This window comes from Dendropsophus ebraccatus, chromosome 10 (assembly GCF_027789765.1).
Source record: "Dendropsophus ebraccatus isolate aDenEbr1 chromosome 10, aDenEbr1.pat, whole genome shotgun sequence".
Lineage (NCBI taxonomy): Eukaryota > Metazoa > Chordata > Amphibia > Anura > Hylidae > Dendropsophus > Dendropsophus ebraccatus.
In genome coordinates, this window is record NC_091463.1 from 8,535,639 (window position 1) to 8,554,080 (window position 18,442).

The window sequence follows — 18,442 nt, forward strand, 5'->3', positions numbered from 1 at the left end:
ATCCTCTCTGATGGGTTACTGTAACATAATCAGGCAGGATTAAAAAGAAATCTTCTGAAATGACAGATACGCTTTATGTGAGTCTTGTAGACATTCATGGTACAGATGTTTACCATCATCCTAAATTGTGATTATAATTTTTTTAGTTCCTGAGAAGACGGACAGTGGGATCCTGCAGCGGATCACCTCCAATAGACAAGAGCGGCATGATTCCACCGTGTCGGCACTACAGAAGGAACTGGCAGACATTAGTAAGGTGAGAATGAGGCTCATACCTGGACCCGCTGAGTCTCTCCTTTGTTTCCATAACCTTTTATTCTTATTTTATTTTATGCTTTCAGGAAATGGAGATTTTGGTTATGGAGGCCGGAAAGAGTCTGCAGGGCAAAATCTGTGAGTCTGACAAAGAAACGGACCTGTTATTCCAGAAGCAAGAGAACAGGACCGACAACTCAGACTTCACAATGACGGTGAGTATCTCCAACTCATGTGAAAGAATATTCTGACTGGTGACTAGTCCCTAAAGACGGCTTCAGATCATCCTTACACTGACGAAAAAAAGAGAATAATCAATGATTGCTAGAAAGTACTAAAACTTTCTAGAAAACTATCTGGGGAATACTCTAGTGTTAATATTAAGATGCACTGGGCTAAGAAGCTAAAAAGCATGCATCTCTTAAAGGGGAACTATCAGCAGGTTAGAAGCATCTCCCTATTGCGCACGGGGCACTGAGGATGAAGATACGTTTCTATGTCTCTTATCTTCATCCTTGGGGCAGTTTCATGTTTATGCTAATTAGGCGTTTCGGTTACTACCGCCCCCAGTGCACCGATCCGGCTGGCCTGCTCTGCTGATGATAGAAGGGGCGGGCTGTCTGGGGGTGGATCAGTGTCCGGGGGTGGTAGTCCCACCCCCAGGTAACCAAATTGCAACTTTTGGGCAACTTTTGTTTGTATGTCCAGAAACCCGTCTTGTACTATATATGAATAATAGGGATTGATGGGAAGTAATCTGCTTCAGTCTGAGCAGGACCAAGGTATTAGTAAGTTTTTCTTTTTTTTTTTCTTTTAACATAAACAGATAATTTTTTTCACCATATAGGCCCTCAGTGAACTCTGGGATGAGGTGGTTAAGGAATCCAGTCGCAGGAGGGAGAATATACGAGACACAGAGAAGACTATGCTGGAAGTGGAGGAAAGACGAGCAGATCGGGTAGGCTGCCATATTATAGGCCTTGAGATATAAATAACTGACACAAGAGGGGAATCTGCTGCCCTCCAGCTGTTGTAAATTAGACCCTCTGCAGTCCTGTCTAGTTATGCCACAACTCCTTTAAGGGATCATCCACAGAAGTCCATACAGGAAGAGTCTTGTCTTTCTTAGCTTTATATATAGAGCTGTTGCTGTACTGCAGTTGTTTCTGGGATGTTAGTGGCCCCCATGCCTCTTTGTAATAATTTTATGTTTTTTCTCATTCTAGATTGCAGAAGTCCTGAGACAGTTCACTGCTCTGTTGATAGATATTTGCTTTCTCATGCCTTCTGATGTTCACAGAACTATACATAAGGAAGCCATGGTAAGTCGTCCCCTGGTGCCCAGAAGCCGCCACACCGTACGCTCTGTTCCTGCTGTGCAGTATAAGTGTGCTGTGGTGAGCCTCCCCTGGTGGCCAGAAGCTGCTACACCGTATGCTCTGTCCCTGCTGTGCAGTATAAGTGTGCTGTGGTGAGCCTCCCCTGGTGGCCAGAAGCCGCCACACCGTACGCTCTGTTCCTGCTGTGCAGTATAAGTGTGCTGTGGTGAGCCTCCCCTGGTGGCCAGAAGCCGCCACACCGTACGCTCTGTCCCTGCTGTGCAGTATAAGTGTGCTGTGGTGAGCCTCCCCTGGTGGCCAGAAGCCGCCACACCGTACGCTCTGTCCCTGCTGTGCAGTAAAAGTGTGCTGTGGTGAGCTCCCCCTGGTGGGCGGATGACATCTCTTAAAAATAAGACCTAGCACATTCTTTGAGAGCAAAAATTAATATAAGACACTGTCTTATTTCGAGGAAAACCAATATAAAATATGCTACCTACTGTGACTATGTGATTTCTATGTTTGCATCCCCACACTCTTAGATGATAAATCAGGCTATGTTAGCCAACCATCGAGCCATTGCCAAACTTTCTCTTAATCTGTTGGAAGCCGAATTGAAAAAAGAGGGATTGCAGCGCCTCCGGTGGCAGGATCTGATAAAGGCTTGGAAATGCCATGAAAAAGAGATGATAGTTCAAGAATACAGGTTAGTTGTGTAGATAACTGGGTGAAACATTGATAATTTATTAGAAATCCTGGGGTAACACGTTACTGTGTGTTTTACAGAGAGTTGGTAAGGCATGAAACGGAGGGAATCCCAAGAACAGTGCAAGCGGAAGCGGATCAGCTGATGGATCTGTACAAACCTCTCAATGAAAAGAGACTGCAGCTTCTCTGCTCAGTCAGGTACTGCTATAACTAGATAGTACAGTGGTGTTCTGGCTCCTGATTGTTATATTACGTGGTTGGGACACAGGGATCCCTTTTGCTATGGGAGTCAATCACGCCTCTAGATGTCAGTGCAGTGAACACAGTCATGGTTCATTGAATTCATTATATTTCTCGGCTAAGAAGGTCTTACCTATTTATTTCTAGACTCCTAGTAGTGTCGTTTTTAGACTTACCTTACCGACATATACAATTTATCCCTACCTTGCACACCTTTGAAAAGGTTAATCTCAAGAATACAGTTTTATTCACAGGATAGGTGGTAAGTAAGAGATCAGTGCTGTCTAAAGCTGGGCCCACCCAGGTCACTAATGACGAGGGTCCGCTGCCCTCCGTGTGGATGAAGCGGTGGTCATAGATGAGCACTGGCGTTCTTTTCACTGGAGCGAGAGTGCACATGCTCAACTGCAGTTCCATTCAGATAGGGAATGATGGACCTCCATTCTCGTGATTGGAGGGGGGTCCAGCAGTCCCACCCCCACATCAATCAGATCCTGTGAATAAGTGATGAGCTGTAATCTTGGGATAATCCTGATATATACATTTAGTCTGCAGTTACAGGTCATCTAACCAGCAGTTTGTTGTTACAGTGATTTTATTCCTCCAACTTGCACTAAAACAACAGTGATGGAGTGGCACGCATCGCTCCTGGACCTAAACAAGCAGATAGGTGAGCAGCGTGACTATGGCTGTGTATTTCCTTGTCTCATATAATATGCCTACATTTACTATGGAGGATACAGCAAGTCACTGTACTGATGGAAAGGTTTCCCCCACTGTTTCCTTGCAGACTTTGTAAGTTCACAATTCTTAGACAAACTCCATAACCTTCAGGATGATGTGATCCAAAGATGTATAAGTGAGTCGGAGAGGCGTAAGGTAAGAGTTGCTGTGTGTTCTCAGTTCACGTGTGGCAGACTTCTGTTTAATCTGCAGCAAATCACAATACATATAGTGGGGGTTTTGGAAACATCACCCACATGTCCTATGTCAGGGTAGCATAATCTAGTGACAGAGAAGCTGAACAGAATGATGGATCACTTACATTGTTCTGTGCAGCTGATTCAGATATCCATTTGAATAACATACTCAACAAGTAGTCCTCTCTGTTATGTGCATGTGCCCAGTAGTCCTGGATATTCATAAGAAGCTGAAAACTCCGCCCACCAGCGGCTGATTGGCAGTTATCTATTCATTCTGTGTATAGGCAGTCACCTGTCAATCAACAGCTGGTGGGTGGGGGGAGGGGTGCGGCAAGAATCCTATTCTCCTGCATATTAGGAGAACGGCTGAACAGAATGATGTCAGTAATACACCGATCTGTTCAGCATTTCTACCACTAGTTTATGCTGCCCTCATTTAAGGCGGAATAAACCTAGTGACAGATTCCCTTTAATGTGTAGGGGTTAGATGCACTGTGACTCTGCATCACAATTTGCCTGTAATGTGGATAGTGCTGTAGATTTACCACAGATTTACCCTTCATAGATTTATACATAAGAAAGTCATAGTAACTCTGGAGCATTTATATGTTCTTTGTAGACATTGCATAAACCCACATAATCTACACTTAGCTATGAAATAACAGGTCTTCTCATCATAAGTAAAATATTTGTGCCCCCTCCCTTCAGTATTTTGCCCTCACCATGCTGTAATGTATATGCTACGTAGCCTTTTTAGCCTGTAGAGAGATACGCAAATACGAACAGAATACAGATCCATTCGTTCCTATGGGCCCTTATACACATCCATAATTCTGCGGATCCATATTCAGGCCTTTTAGCTTATTGTCAATCTGAAAAAATATGGATTAATTAGTCTTTTGTTTGAGGGACACGAACAAAGAAATGTGGAAGTTTGATCAGTGATTATACAGTCAGCAAAAACTTATGTGTGAACGTAGCCTTAGGCTTAAAGGACAAGTGCCATGAAAAAGTTTTTCATAGTAATTGAAGCACATTACAAAGTTATATAACTCTGTAATGTGCTTCAATCATCTATCTGCCTCTCTTCCCTGTCTTTTCCCCCTCCACCCCCCACCAGGAAGTGTCCTGACTCACACAGATCTGATTACTGTCGTCACCGTCACCAAGCTCTTCTCTCAGCTCCTTCTCCTGTTACAGCAGCCCCCCCTTCCCTGCCTTGTCAGGTGACTCAGCTTGCTCAGCTCCCATTGGCTGAACAACTGCAAGCCATCACTTGGACTGGGGAGGGGGAGGCTGGTGTAACAGGACCTAGAGCAGCCCTCCTGCTGATGACTCATCCTCACAAGAAGGAGCTGCCTGGTGACGGCAGTCATTAGGTTTGTGTGAGTTAGGACACTTCCTGGTGGGGGATGGAGGGGGGAAAAGACAGGGAAGGGAGGCAGATAGGTGATTGAAGCACATTACACAGTTATATAACTTTGTAATGTGCTTCAATTACTGGGAAAAAGTTTTTTTTTATGGCACTTGTCCTTTAATAGCATCTTCAGAAATTAGGTCCCCCTAGTGACAGTACATGATTTATAGAGGGAGCAGTTTAGAGGTGTCAGCAAAGAGCACTGTGTCAGACTGGAGAGAATACACCACTTCCTGCAGGACATAGAGCAGCTGATAAGTACTTGAAGACTGGAAATTTCTAAAGAGAAGTAAATTACAAATCTATATAACTTTCTGACACCAGTTGATTTGAAAGAGAAAAGATTTTTGCCGGAGTGCCCCTTTAATTGTCCCTTAAAACCTTTAAAATGACCAAGTAGGTTACTAGCTGTGTTGTGTTTTGCTCCAGGCACAACTAATGGAGATGAACATTTGCAGTATGGAAGAGGCAGAGATTATTCTCACCAGGGAACGCTCCCCAGTTATTGAACGCTTCCGGGTGGAGTGTGAGAAGAACCATCAGCAGTTCAGTGTAAGTACTCTGACGTCAGTCTGTGGACCCCGCGCTCTTCTTCATCACGGTCACCGATTGGAATATTTTACCAGCAGCCTTTTTCAATTTCAGGAATCCTTAGAAGCCGTATCCAAGAAAATGGCCGCACACATTAACAAATTGTTTAAACTTGCCAAAAAATCTGTTCACCTGTGGGACGCCTCACAGATCGGACTCTGCAGACAGGAGGAGACGCTGCAAAAAAAACTAGACGACTGTCGTCAGCAGCACAATGCCGAAAACCAGGTCGGGGCCCTGCCTTCGTGCTTTTTTCTTCCCTTTTGCCTTTAAGTTTACTTTTTGGTGTATAGATTTTTAAAGTATATATTTTTATCTATATAAAATTAGACTAATATCAATATACAATATACTTTTAACCTTCTTGCTGTTTTTTTTTTTTTTTTGTTTCTTTAAGGCAAAAGAAGATGATCTGGTTATAATTCTAGACACCCTGCGACAGGAGAGCACGATGGAAGAGCTGCGTGTTTCTATGGGGAAGGCACAGGCTGCTTTGCTGGATATAAAATCTGAGTAGGTGCCGTATCTAGTCTGTATTTGTCTGTGGAGGCAGATATTGAGGTGTAGACACTTTAGTGGGAGGTAGGTGCTTGAGGGGTCTATGAACTGCTTCTTTACAGCCATATCCACTGCCATATTGTATCACATTGCAGCTATTTAAATACGATGCATTGATTGGTCAGGGCAGCCATAACTGGAGTCTTGCAGCTCTCCATTCTAGCTTATAGAGGAGCAACCATACTCTTATGTATTAATATACCCCAATAGAGACAACCCCCTTTAAGCTCTAATGTAATGGGACCAGACCGATGGCTATAAAATACTGCTGATTCCAAATCCTGCCAATGTGACACCGAACCATAGGCCAACATAATTGATGTCATACTGATTATATAGTGCCTACATAGTATACAGAGTACCCCATGGTCCTCTAACTGGGACATGCTATTATATATACAGAATATACTTATTATGTATATGCTATCTCTATAATATATTGTATTATATTGAGAGTAATTATGTTTCCTTCACTGCACAGATACCAGAATTTTTACCAGGATCAAGTCCGCATTGTTGATTCCTATCCGGCCATGGTTCGGAGTGAATTATTGGCTTACAGCGCATCACTGAGCAAATTCTTTCATGTAAAAGAAATATACGGAAAGGTAAGGCCAGCATTTTGGAAAAGCAGACATTGTCTGAACCGGATCCATTATGATCTAATCCATCCTGATAAATCATTTTATTTTGTTTACAAAGGATTTGCCCTTAAATACAGAAGCAACTGAAGGTATACCTGTCCAGAGTTCAGAGCCCATCCCTAGCGAGCCCATAGCTGCTTCATATGATGTAGCTCCTGTAGTACAACCTATGGAGTCCTCACATCCCGCAGACATGGTGGAGCGCTCCCAGGATCAGAATGAAGAAGAAACAAGTGCCACTGTTCTCCAGTCCCCTCAGATAGAGACCACAGCTGAAAGTGATGGGGGAAATACAATTGTTGAATCTACTGCAGAGACGTCACAGCTGAACCATGGAGATACTGCTGAAGACACAGTGCTATCTGAACCACAGCATCTGCAGGTTCCTGACAGAAGAGAGACTGTACAGCAGGAGGTAGGTGAAAACCGATTGTACAGTCAGATAGCTGCTTTTAATCCAAGATCTGTCCTGGGGTCCGTTTGGCAGGTGATGCAGTAATTGTCCTGAACAACAACTTTTGAACTTGCAGCCCTGTGTCAAATTGGTGTGGCCTAGAATGTGTGTGCCCAAGCCTTGCACCGCCCCTCCGTCCCTCCTCCCTGCCCTCCTCATCATTAGGAATGCCCCTGGGCAGCATTTTTCCTGTTCCTCACTTGCCTGAACACTGCACAGGTGATGAATAGGAAAAATCCTGACTGGGGCATTCCTAATGATAAGGAGGGCGGGGAGGAGGGACGGAGAGGCAGTGCAAGGTTAGGGCGCACATACACTCTCTGCCACATCAATTTGACACAGGGCTGCAAGTTTAAAAGTTGTTTTTTCGGACAATAACTGCATCACCTGCCGAACGGACCCCAGGACAGATCTTGGATTAAAAGCAGCTATCTGAAGGTACAAGGGGTTTGGGGGGTGGGGGCAGATTGTGGGTACAGAGTCGCTTTAAGGATTCATTCACATAGATCCGATAAACTGCAGCTTTTCCACGTTGGATTGGCAGCCAGATAATCTGCATGGTATTAGACTTGATTCACTGTAGATTGTTTACATGTTTTTTTTGGCCCAGGAAATCTGCAAACTTTACAGTGGAGATGAAATTTATAAAATCCAATCCACACACTGAAGGAAAACTCCTCCTAATATTGACACACAGTGCGGATTTTGGTCTGGGGCTACACAGTGATTCCTGGTGGTGGGACCCCCTTTACTCACACTTGTGGGTCACAGAGCAACCCCATTCACTTGCATGAAGTGAAGGGACCATGTGACTAGGCTCTGTGTCACAACTATTCCTGATCGTGCGACAGGGAATCCCTTTGTAGCCCCAGCGTTAAGGTTATGTTGTGGATAATCTGACCAAAACTATGCTAGAACCTGGCCTTGACCTGCTACCCAGTGCTCATCATTGCTCCTGCTGGATCCCTAAACTACACCAACAGGATTGCACATTCTGCATTTCTGGTCATTTTAAACAAATCTCCACCAAATAATGCTTTGTCCACATTGTGTTCATGGATTTGTGGCCCTTCAGCTGATGCATAAATTGTTCTTTGCGCTTTCTTAGAATAGGTCATCTCTAGAAGAAACTCCTGTGATAAGCGAAACTTTCACAACCTCGAAAGAAAATACATACATGGTGCTAAAGAAGAAAGACACGAAGCCAATGACATCCACAGAACATCAGCCGGACAGTGTGTTCTTCACTGAGGCCGCAATAGAGGAGGAGAGCCCCTTAAATCTGGAGCACATTGTTTTATCAGAAGAGACGATCGCAGAACTTAGGAGGAGGTTGGTGAAGGATATCTCTTATAGGCTATGTACCTACTTTGGGGAAGGCGGCCGTCCTGTAACTTAAGGCCCTATTCCGCGGAATGAATATCGTCCGTATTGGGCCGATATCGGCCGCTACGAACGATAATCGTCCCGTGGAATAGAGTGAAAATGTTAAAAAACAAGCGACTGATATAGCAGCGATCTACTGCCGTCGCTCTGTTGAATAGGAGCATCGGCAGCAGACGCTGCTGTATCCTATGGGCTGCCCGGACGATCAGCGATCACCCGGGCAGCCCCCCGCCGCCCCTCCTGCACTCACCTGCTCGCCGCAGCGGCGGCGAATAGCGGCGGCAGCGAGCGGGGAACAAGGAGCAAACGAGCACTGAGAGCGCTCGATTGCCCCTTTAGACGACCCGTGGAATAGGGGCTATAGACAGCAACCAATAATGATCAAAATTATGATTAGCGGCCATCTATTTAACATGACAGCTGCCGTTACCCCATGTGTTCCCAAAGTGGCAATATAGCCATATACTGAACCTCTATGAGTAGAGTCTAAACACTTAACCCTTCTTACTTTCAGCCTTCGTCTGCGATTCTTTGAGCATTTGGAGGGCTGGTTTGATGAGACCGTGTCCAATTCACATAGTATTGTTCTTGCCAAAAAGGAAGAGCTGAAATCCGAGTTGGATCTGCGCTGTCATCTGCACCAGCCTCGAAGCCAACGCATAAAGATGGACATCCACAATGTTAGAGCAGGTACGACTCTTCTGAACTGCATCTAGACACGTTCTCTTTCCTGTAGCCTCTCTGAGAGCACTTGTCCCTTAAAGAGATGCTGCAGGGCTGTAGGATATGGCAAAAAGGACATACAGTGTTGAGTATACAGCTTCCTTGCAGACCCATATGTTTCCATGGTAACACACTACACTCTGCTCTTACAGTCATAGGCCATGTTCACACACCGGAAGAGACCAGACGTTCCGCGACCCGGCCGTGTCACAGAATGGCCGGCTTGCCATGATCATCCCGGCCGGTACTGCAGTACCGGGCGGATGATCTTTATGGCCGTAGTGTTCTCATGCGGGCACATCCGTGCGTGCCCGCATCAGAACTCCCCATAGCAAGGTATATTCAAACAGATAGATAAGGAGACCATCTCCACCGATCCCCCACCTTGGTGTCATAACTCAATACTGGAATACTAAGCAGCGATGGGTTAACTTCCAGCCTTAGACTTGTCATGAAACCAGAAGGCCCACTTAACACGTATACTTAATGTAAACATCATACTAAATAAAACACGACAAATTGCTTTGGTGAAACAGGCCACAGTGTTTTAAAATGGCTTACTTTATTAAAACCAACCATTAAATATTATTTATTAATAAATATTCATAAATATAATAACTTCAAGACCAAAATAAAACCCAGTCCACAGAGATTACTTCTGTGACCACATCCACTAATAAAACACAGTGACAATTTTTTTATGGGGATAACTTGAGGGTCGGGGGGGGCGGGGCGCTGTTACTGGTGAGGTAATTAACTGAGCCTCTTGTCACAGAGCGCTGGTTTATATACAGGCTCCTTCCCGCTCAGTGCTTCCCGTCATCACTCCCGCAGCCAATGGACTCGGATCCATACAACCATCACCTGCAAATAAAGAGAGACAGGCAAAGCAAACCTAGTCCAAGAATAACATCACCTATTGGGGCCCCTGTTCTCATGTGTCCACTGTGCAATGGCACGGTGGCCTTCCATTCTGTTCTCTATATTTGTTCCGTTAGGAGATATATACTCCCTGTTTATAACTATTGTCGTTATGAATACATGTGTTTGTAAAATTAGAAAATTTTATAAATGAAGGTTTAAAAAAAAAAGAACTTCCCATAGCGCACAATGAAGCCAGCGGCCGGAGCCGCTTGCTTCATCGTGTGAACTGACAGGGTTTCCTACGGCCGCAATTCACTGAATTGCGGCTGCAGAAAACTGAAATGTCAGTTCTTTGCGGCCCGGCATGGGATCCCATAGAACAAGAGGCAATGTTCCACACTGCATTAAGTATGGCCGTTGGTGCCCCGTACTTTTACGTAGTGTGAGCATAGCCATACTTACCAGATATATGTTGTCAAGAAGCATGGTTGAAAATAAAATGAAAATTTAACTGCAGGATTGGACTCCATAAGATTTGTCTGTAGTCTGTGATCCTTAAAGTGACCCTTCAAGTCCCCCCTTACTAAGGCTTACTTGCCTCAGTATATGTGCAGTTATTACCTGATAATCTTCCTGTTCACACTGGTGATTTAGTATCTGTACTCCGCTCTGTACTGTGCTCTAAGTGCACTGATTTCCTGGTGAGCCTGTGAAAAATCTGTTACACACAGCAGCCAATCAGAGGAGGTAGAGCTACAGTTGATCCACCAATGAGGCAGGGGGGTGTCTCTGGTGACCCCAGATGCCTTGTAGCTAAGGTAGCGTTCACGTTATGATTATGCCTTCCAGGGTACACTATCAAAATCTGGTGCCAACATATGTGTGCACGGACTGACACAGACCCCATTGACTTCTGTGGACTGACCGACTACAGGTCCAATCATGGTGTAAATGCACCTTAATCTGTAGTCACCAATCCCAGCTGGGGACTAAAGCTCAGAAGCTAAGCCATGAGCTAGAGCAGGGGTGGGGAACCTTCGGCCCTCCAGCTGTTGCAAAACTACAATTCCTATCATGCCTAGACAGCCAGAGGTAAAGCTTTGGCTGTCAAGGCATGATGGGAATTGTAGTTTTACAACAGCTGGGGGGCCGAAGGTTTCCCGTCCCTGAGCTAGAGTGTCCCCTATAGTTACTGATTTACATATGACTTCTGAGCGCATGGCTGGACTGTTACTTTAATTTTCCGATTTGTAGCATGGTAAAAAAAAATTGTGCAAATAAACCCACACAAAACTGAAATATCATATATAACCATTAGGTGGCAGTAGCACAGACCCCAACACTATAGTGTGCTAATAGGAGGAGGCTGCAGTGCTTGTTATGTGTATAGACCATTGTGTAATGTGTGACTGTAACATCCTGGTAACTATCATAATATATTAACTCATTGTTAACAATATTATAAGCAGTCTATTTGCTCTGATTTGCTTTGTAAACCTGGCATTAAATCAGACCAGAGATTATAATATCACATACTGGATCAGCGCCCATAAATTTCAGTGGAGAGGTACACTGTAACTATGAAAGCCAAAAGCATGACTGCCTGCACTTTGGAGTCACATTACATGATACACCAAACATAGTCACTAGTAGACTATGCTTGGTCCATTGAAATGAGTGGGAACGGTTTAGGGAGGTGGCAGTATATTTCAGTATACCAACATATAGGGCTGTGGTTTTTCAGAGTTTGTTCTCTTCTGCATCCACATATCCCTGTATTTTATGGAGTTTAAATAAAGTTTTTAAACATAAAGACTTTTTTTAATCCATGGAGCTCGGTGAGTGCAGCAAATATTCTTCCCCTTTGTATACAGTACTTCAGTATACCGATATGCCAACAGATACAGCAAATGTGGACAGAGCGTTACTCTGAAATCTATGTATCTTGTGTTCCAGCTGAGCTGCGCCTCCATTCGGAGCGGGTGGACCGTCACTGCGAGGGAGTGAATCAAGCGCTGGCCAACCTGAAGGAAGAGAGCATCATACTTATTGAGAAGATGAAAAAAGAAACAGAAAACTTCCGCAACAAAATCAGCGGCATGGAAAGCATATTTCTGAACGCCAGGAAATCTGACAAGTGAGCGGTTCTGTGTGGTGCTGGATGAGGCTGCAGAGTACATGTTACAATAGGTCATAATGCTGGTGTAGGGAACCTTGGCTCTCCAGCTGTTGAATAACTACAACTCCCATCATGCCTGGATAGTCAAAGCTTTAGCTGGGGAGCCAAGGTTCCTTACCCCTGTCATAATGGAAAGTTAGGGGAAGTCATGTGATAAAGTGACCGTATCTGACGGCCGGCCAGTGGTCGTGCTCTGTGGTTGGAAATACACTGACATAAATAAACCCTCCAGGCCTTGTCATTTAGAGAGAAAAGCAGAGGTGTCAACCACATGGGGACCACATCCTGACTTCACACAGGATTATGTTGCTTTTAATCACATTGCTGCAAATGTCATCTCTGTTTACATAGATCACAAAGAAGCTGTATCCACTGACCATCCAAAGCGTATCTACTGACCATCCAAAGCGTATCTACTGACCATCCAAAGCGTATCCACTGACCATCCATAGCGTATCCACTGACCATCCAAAGCGTATCCACTGACCATCCAAAGCGTATCCACTGACCATCCAAAGCGTATCCACTGACCATCCAAAGCGTATCCACTGACCATCCAAAGCGTATCCACTGACCATCCAAAGCGTATCCACTGACCATCCAAAGCGTATCCACTGACCATCCAAAGCGTATCCACTGACCATCCAAAGCGTATCCACTGACCATCCAAAGCGTATCCACTGACCATCCAAAGCGTATCCACTGACCATCCAAAGCGTATCCACTGACCATCCAAAGCGTATCCACTGACCATCCAAAGCGTATCCACTGACCATCCAAAGCGTATCCACTGACCATCCAAAGCGTATCCACTGACCATCCAAAGCGTATCCACTGACCATCCAAAGCGTATCCACTGACCATCCAAAGCGTATCCACTGACCATCCAAAGCGTATCCACTGACCATCCAAAGCGTATCCACTGACCATCCAAAGCGTATCCACTGACCATCCAAAGCGTATCCACTGACCATCCAAAGCGTATCCACTGACTATCCAAAGCGTATCCACTGACTATCCAAAGCGTATTCACTGACTATCCAAAGCGTATCCACTGACTATCCAAAGCGTATCCACTGACTATCCAAAGCGTATCCACTGACTATCCAAAGCGTATCCACTGACTATCCAAAGCGTATCCACTGACTATCCAAAGCGTATCCACTGACTATCCAAAGCGTATCCACTGACTATCCAAAGCGTATCCACTGACTATCCAAAGCGTATCCACTGACTATCCAAAGCGTATCCACTGACTATCCAAAGCGTATCCACTGACTATCCAAAGCGTATCCACTGACTATCCAAAGCGTATCCACTGACTATCCAAAGCGTATCCACTGACCATCCAAAGCGTATCCACTGACCATCCAAAGCTTCAGATTCTTTGGTCTTACCAGCATTTCTTGACACCAGCACTTAAACATGGACGATCACCTTCATGCGACACCTCAGGTTTATCCTAATAGAGCAGACCTATTAGTACATCCCTTACAGACACAGCTTCATTGGTCAGGTCCCAGGCCCTAGGCAGCCGGGGGTGATAGTAGCACAGACAGGATGACCGCGTCCACCATCTGCCCACATTTACCAGCACTCAGTTCTACTGATTCTTTGGTGCATGATATAGCATAAAACAGATGTGGGTTTTGGTCCCAGTTTGGTTTTCTCTTGTCATTTTTTCTTTTTTAAATCAGAACTCTTAGCAGGACAGTGTGCATTATTCTGGTATGCATAGTCATGACATGTCACATTATCATCCAAGAATATTCAGTACATACATGTCATATAGACCTTATTATAGACTCTATAAAATACTGCCCCACCTTCTGTAAAACATCTTAGGCTACAAACCCACTTGACGTATTTACTGTGTGAATCAGTCTTAAAAATAAGCAGGCAAAACGCAGGTTGGCTTTATACAATTGTTCTGTGTTAAAATACGCAATTGCGCATTTTTGAAGCATGTAGCTACATGCGTTTTTCGCACAGGTTGTTAACAACTGATGCTTTGCTAACAACAAGCTTCACGCTTCAAAAATACGCAATTGCGTATTTTAACGCAGAACAATCGTATAAAGCCAACCTGCGTTTTGCCTGCTTATTTTTAAGACTGATTCACGCAGCAAATACGTCAAGTGGGTTTGTACCCTAAAACAGAACACCCTCCCCACACACACCCGCCCACCCCCACAGCTGCCCCCAGTCCCCCCTGCTTTTCTTCTATTCATTATACCAAACATAGACAATTAATCTGTTCTCACCCCAACCGCTACTTGCAATGCTGGCAATGGCAATCTATTTACCCCAAATTTTTCCAAACTTCCGCTTCAAATAAACAGTCTTTCCATCAGAATTGTAACATTTAACATTGCAATGAATCCTGACAGCTCTGGAACAATTTCTTGGATCTGGTACTTGAGCTCCAGAACAATGTCTTGGATCCGGTACTTGAGCTCCAGAACAATGTCTTGGATCCGGTACTTGAGCTCCAGAACAATGTCTTGGATCCAGTACTTGAACTCCGGAACAATGTCTTGGATCCGGTACTTGAGCTCCGGAACAATTTCTTGGATCCAGTACTTGAGCTCCGGAACAATTTCTTGGATCCGGTACTTGAGCTTCCTTCAACTGCTGAAACATCTTCAGCTCCCTGTCATTCTTTTCTAGTGTACCTGTAATTCCAGGTGTAAAATGATTGTAGTGCAGCTCTGTGCACAATAATCATTTTTCTACATTTTACTTTATTTAGCATTCAGGTTGTAAATAGATCCATAGAGTAGCATGGATGGGTCTGTACCCTTGGCTTATAGTTATTTACACTCTAACACTTTATATTTCAGACTAGTTGACTTGAACAACTCCCTCCCCTCCATCTTGGACAGCCACATTAGCGGAGTGCAGACCGCCATGAGGAACTATCGGCAGCACGTGGAGGAGATGCTGGGAAAGTTGTGCGACACCAACTCTGATTTCATCAAGTCATTTCGGTAAATAGTCTTTGAGACGAGATTGAAGTCACCGAGATTTGCAATAAAATCTGGTTATTTTCACACTGCATTGGCGGAACGTGTCCCTCCGACATTCAGCTATGACAGATACCTTATAGCATGTATGACGTTCTTCATACATAGAGGAACATTCTTCATACATAGAGTCTCATGTTAAAGTGTAACTATCATTAGTAAAACATTTCATAGCGATATTTTGCGAGTTTTTTTTATCGGTCGGGATCCAGGTGCCGAGGTCCCCGCCGATCGCTAGAATGAAGGGGCAGAAGAACTCAGCATGCTCTGCCCGTTCATCTCCGCTATACAGAGATACATTTTGTAGACTACTAGTACAAGTAGTCTATGGAATTATTATGGGAGCCTATGGAATTTCTGACTGGAAGTTTCATAGCCTCTATTATAATTAATAGACTGCAGTTGTAGTGAGGATGAAGGGAAAGAACGTGGGCTGCTGAGCGCTTCTGCCCCTTTATGCAATTCTGATATGTCGCTATGACATGACAGAAGTTTTTACAAATCATAGTTACACTTGAAGTATACCACATGTGTTTTGCTGTATACAGTTCCATGCATTACTTTATACAGCAAAGGTAAAATGTTACATAAACTACCCAAGCAAAGGCTAAAATGACACGTCCTTGGCCTGTGTTGGGTAATGGGGGTCTACAGACACATTTACCATATATGCCACAGGTCATGGCTGACATCTTTTATCACTGTCAGGTTGTTTTCAGAAGGAGGAAACTTCTCTCCAGATGAAATAGAGACGCTGCGCCAGAGACTACACAAAGCCTCGGCCACCATCGCCTCATTTGAAGGCTCCATCATGGTGGATTTGGAGGGGTTGGAATCTCAGTGCTTAGAACAGGTAACTCATGTTTTGTTGTAGACTTTATATAACTTTAGGAAACTTCCAGCATTGTTGTTGTATTCCAGTACAGTGTATGTTGTATTGCAATGTATATTGCTGAAGACTTCTGACCACGAGCCTGTTGAACACTGCATTAGGGTATATTAGGGAAACAGCACCATTTTGTTGGGCCACTACAATGGACCTGGCCTTTTTTTTCCCCCAAAAGCCAGGAAGGAGGTGGCTGAACATAACATCATGCACCTACCTTCCCGGCTCCATCCCTGGGGTTTGCTGTCCTTCGCTCTGGTTCCCAATCCCGTTGCTGCTTCCTGGTCTGAGCAGATACCTGGGTCGTGATGTGTCTTCCCCGCTCAGCCAGTCAGTGGCCAAGGCAGGACCCCACTACGGCCTGACATGTCACGACCCGGGTCCCTTCTCAGACCAGGAAACGGGCAGGGGACCGGGAACCAGAGCGTAGGACAATGGACCCAAGCACTGGAGCCGGGGAGGTAGGTGCATGTTTTTTGCCAACCCTGGACCTCTCCTCCTTTTAAACGGGAGCATAGTATGATGATAGATCTGATTGGATACTTAGCACAGTGCCTCCTCATAATCTCAGGACCATTGAAGTCTATTGTATTCTATGTTTTATTTCTCTGCTTAGGCCACTGACGTTGTGAAGAAGTTTGAAGACAAATTCCTTGCCATGACCACAGACATGATTTTCCTGGAGAATATTCAGAAACTCCTGACAAACCTGCAGGTGAAGATTAAAGCTCTGGTAAGTAAGAGGAAAGTCTTTAAGGTGTCAGAATAACTTATTAGTTTATCACCCACAGCAGTAAATCTGCGGTGTATTACAGTGTCCGGTGAGATTAGTAATAATCACGTCACCGCAAAGAAAAGCAGAACCTGTGGTGCAGACAAGAAGGAGGAAGTCCACATCTGCAGCGCGGGGGTTTTTTGGTTAATATTAACATATTTCACTCCCCATCCACTGCTGATCTGCATTAAAACTCAATCATATTAAAGGGGGACTCCGGCACAAAAATTCTTTTAAATTAACTGGTGTTAGAAAATTATATAGATTTGTAATTTATTCCTATTTAAAAATCTCAAGTGTTTCACTACTTATCAGCTTCTGTATTACCTGCAGGAAGTGGTGTATTCTCTCCAGTTTGACACAGTGCTCTCTGCTGCCACCTCTGTCCATGTCAGGAACTGTCCAAAGCATCAGGAAATCTCCATAGAAAACGTCTCCTGCTCAGGGCAGTTCCTGACATGGACAGAGGTGGCAGCAGAGAGCACTGTGTCAAACTGGAGAGAATACACCACTTGGACCGGACATGCAGCAGCTGATAAGTACTGGAAAACTTTAGCTTTTTAGATAGAAGTACATTACACATCTATATAACTCAAACATCAGATGATTTGTAATAAAAAAAAAACATTTAGCTGGAGAACCCCTTTAATGTGGAATCCTTTGTGGAAATGCTGCAGATTTTCTGAGCCTTACACTGCTCCCTATCAACAAGAAAATGAATCTGAACAGGTTGAAAAATTTTGCTTTGATAATAAAACTTCACTCTTCTTATTTGTAGGTTGCAAACAGTAATTCCCAGTCACAGCAGATCAATGCTTACCTGGACGAGCTGCAGCTGAAGACCGATGCCTGCGCATGTCCCAACATTGACAAGGAAGTAGGTTACCCTCAGTCTGGCAGCCGGGTATTATACATAGATATCGCTATAGCCTTTATATACCTGGGGAATATATTCACATTAGTGTGTTTCCCAGATGGTAGCACATTCCATAGTCAGATCCATTGGAAACGGTATGTACTGAAATCTAGTACATACAAGCAACCTGATAAAGTCCTTATAAAGCTATACTAGAGAATTGCATTTACTAAATGTTCCCCCCAACAAATAGGAAATCATTCCCAAGGGCAGGGGTCGGGAACCTTGGCTCTCCAGCTGTTGCAAAACTACTACTCCCATCATGCCTGGACAGCCAAAGCTAAAGCTTTGGCTGTCCAGGCATGATGCAAGTTGTAGTTTTGCAACAGCTGGAGAGCCAAGGTTCCCGACCCCTGCTCTAGGCACATGGTTTGTCCTGTATAGTGAGGCTGGAGGAGTAATGAAGAGTGAACTGTGCCCGATCGCTGTAATACACCTATGTTTAGTGACCATGCATTGTGATTATAGGTAGTAACAAGTGAAGAACTCTATGCATTCATGAAAACTGTGATGGATAAAGTAACCAAGAGAAGCCTGTACCTGTCATGTCTCCTGGTGAGTGAACCTGTTTTTTCTAT

At 44.4% G+C, this 18,442-nt stretch overlaps 1 protein-coding gene across 1 annotated transcript in view; it reads left to right on the top strand.

The window, feature by feature from the left end:
* Positions 1-18,442, top strand: part of CCDC180 (coiled-coil domain containing 180) — a 32,182-nt gene that overhangs the window by 5,411 nt on the left and 8,329 nt on the right. Inside the window, exons 5-25 of the mRNA XM_069986631.1 lie at positions 147-256; positions 342-470; positions 1,103-1,213; positions 1,482-1,577; positions 2,117-2,280; positions 2,361-2,480; positions 3,113-3,192; positions 3,313-3,401; positions 5,292-5,414; positions 5,508-5,681; positions 5,851-5,966; positions 6,493-6,619; positions 6,714-7,070; positions 8,218-8,441; positions 9,010-9,185; positions 12,039-12,219; positions 15,105-15,251; positions 15,996-16,140; positions 16,790-16,906; positions 17,727-17,825; positions 18,333-18,419. Of these exons, the coding sequence (XP_069842732.1) occupies positions 147-256; positions 342-470; positions 1,103-1,213; positions 1,482-1,577; positions 2,117-2,280; positions 2,361-2,480; positions 3,113-3,192; positions 3,313-3,401; positions 5,292-5,414; positions 5,508-5,681; positions 5,851-5,966; positions 6,493-6,619; positions 6,714-7,070; positions 8,218-8,441; positions 9,010-9,185; positions 12,039-12,219; positions 15,105-15,251; positions 15,996-16,140; positions 16,790-16,906; positions 17,727-17,825; positions 18,333-18,419 (2,972 nt within the window). The remainder of the gene's footprint in view (positions 1-146; positions 257-341; positions 471-1,102; positions 1,214-1,481; positions 1,578-2,116; positions 2,281-2,360; positions 2,481-3,112; positions 3,193-3,312; positions 3,402-5,291; positions 5,415-5,507; positions 5,682-5,850; positions 5,967-6,492; positions 6,620-6,713; positions 7,071-8,217; positions 8,442-9,009; positions 9,186-12,038; positions 12,220-15,104; positions 15,252-15,995; positions 16,141-16,789; positions 16,907-17,726; positions 17,826-18,332; positions 18,420-18,442) is intronic.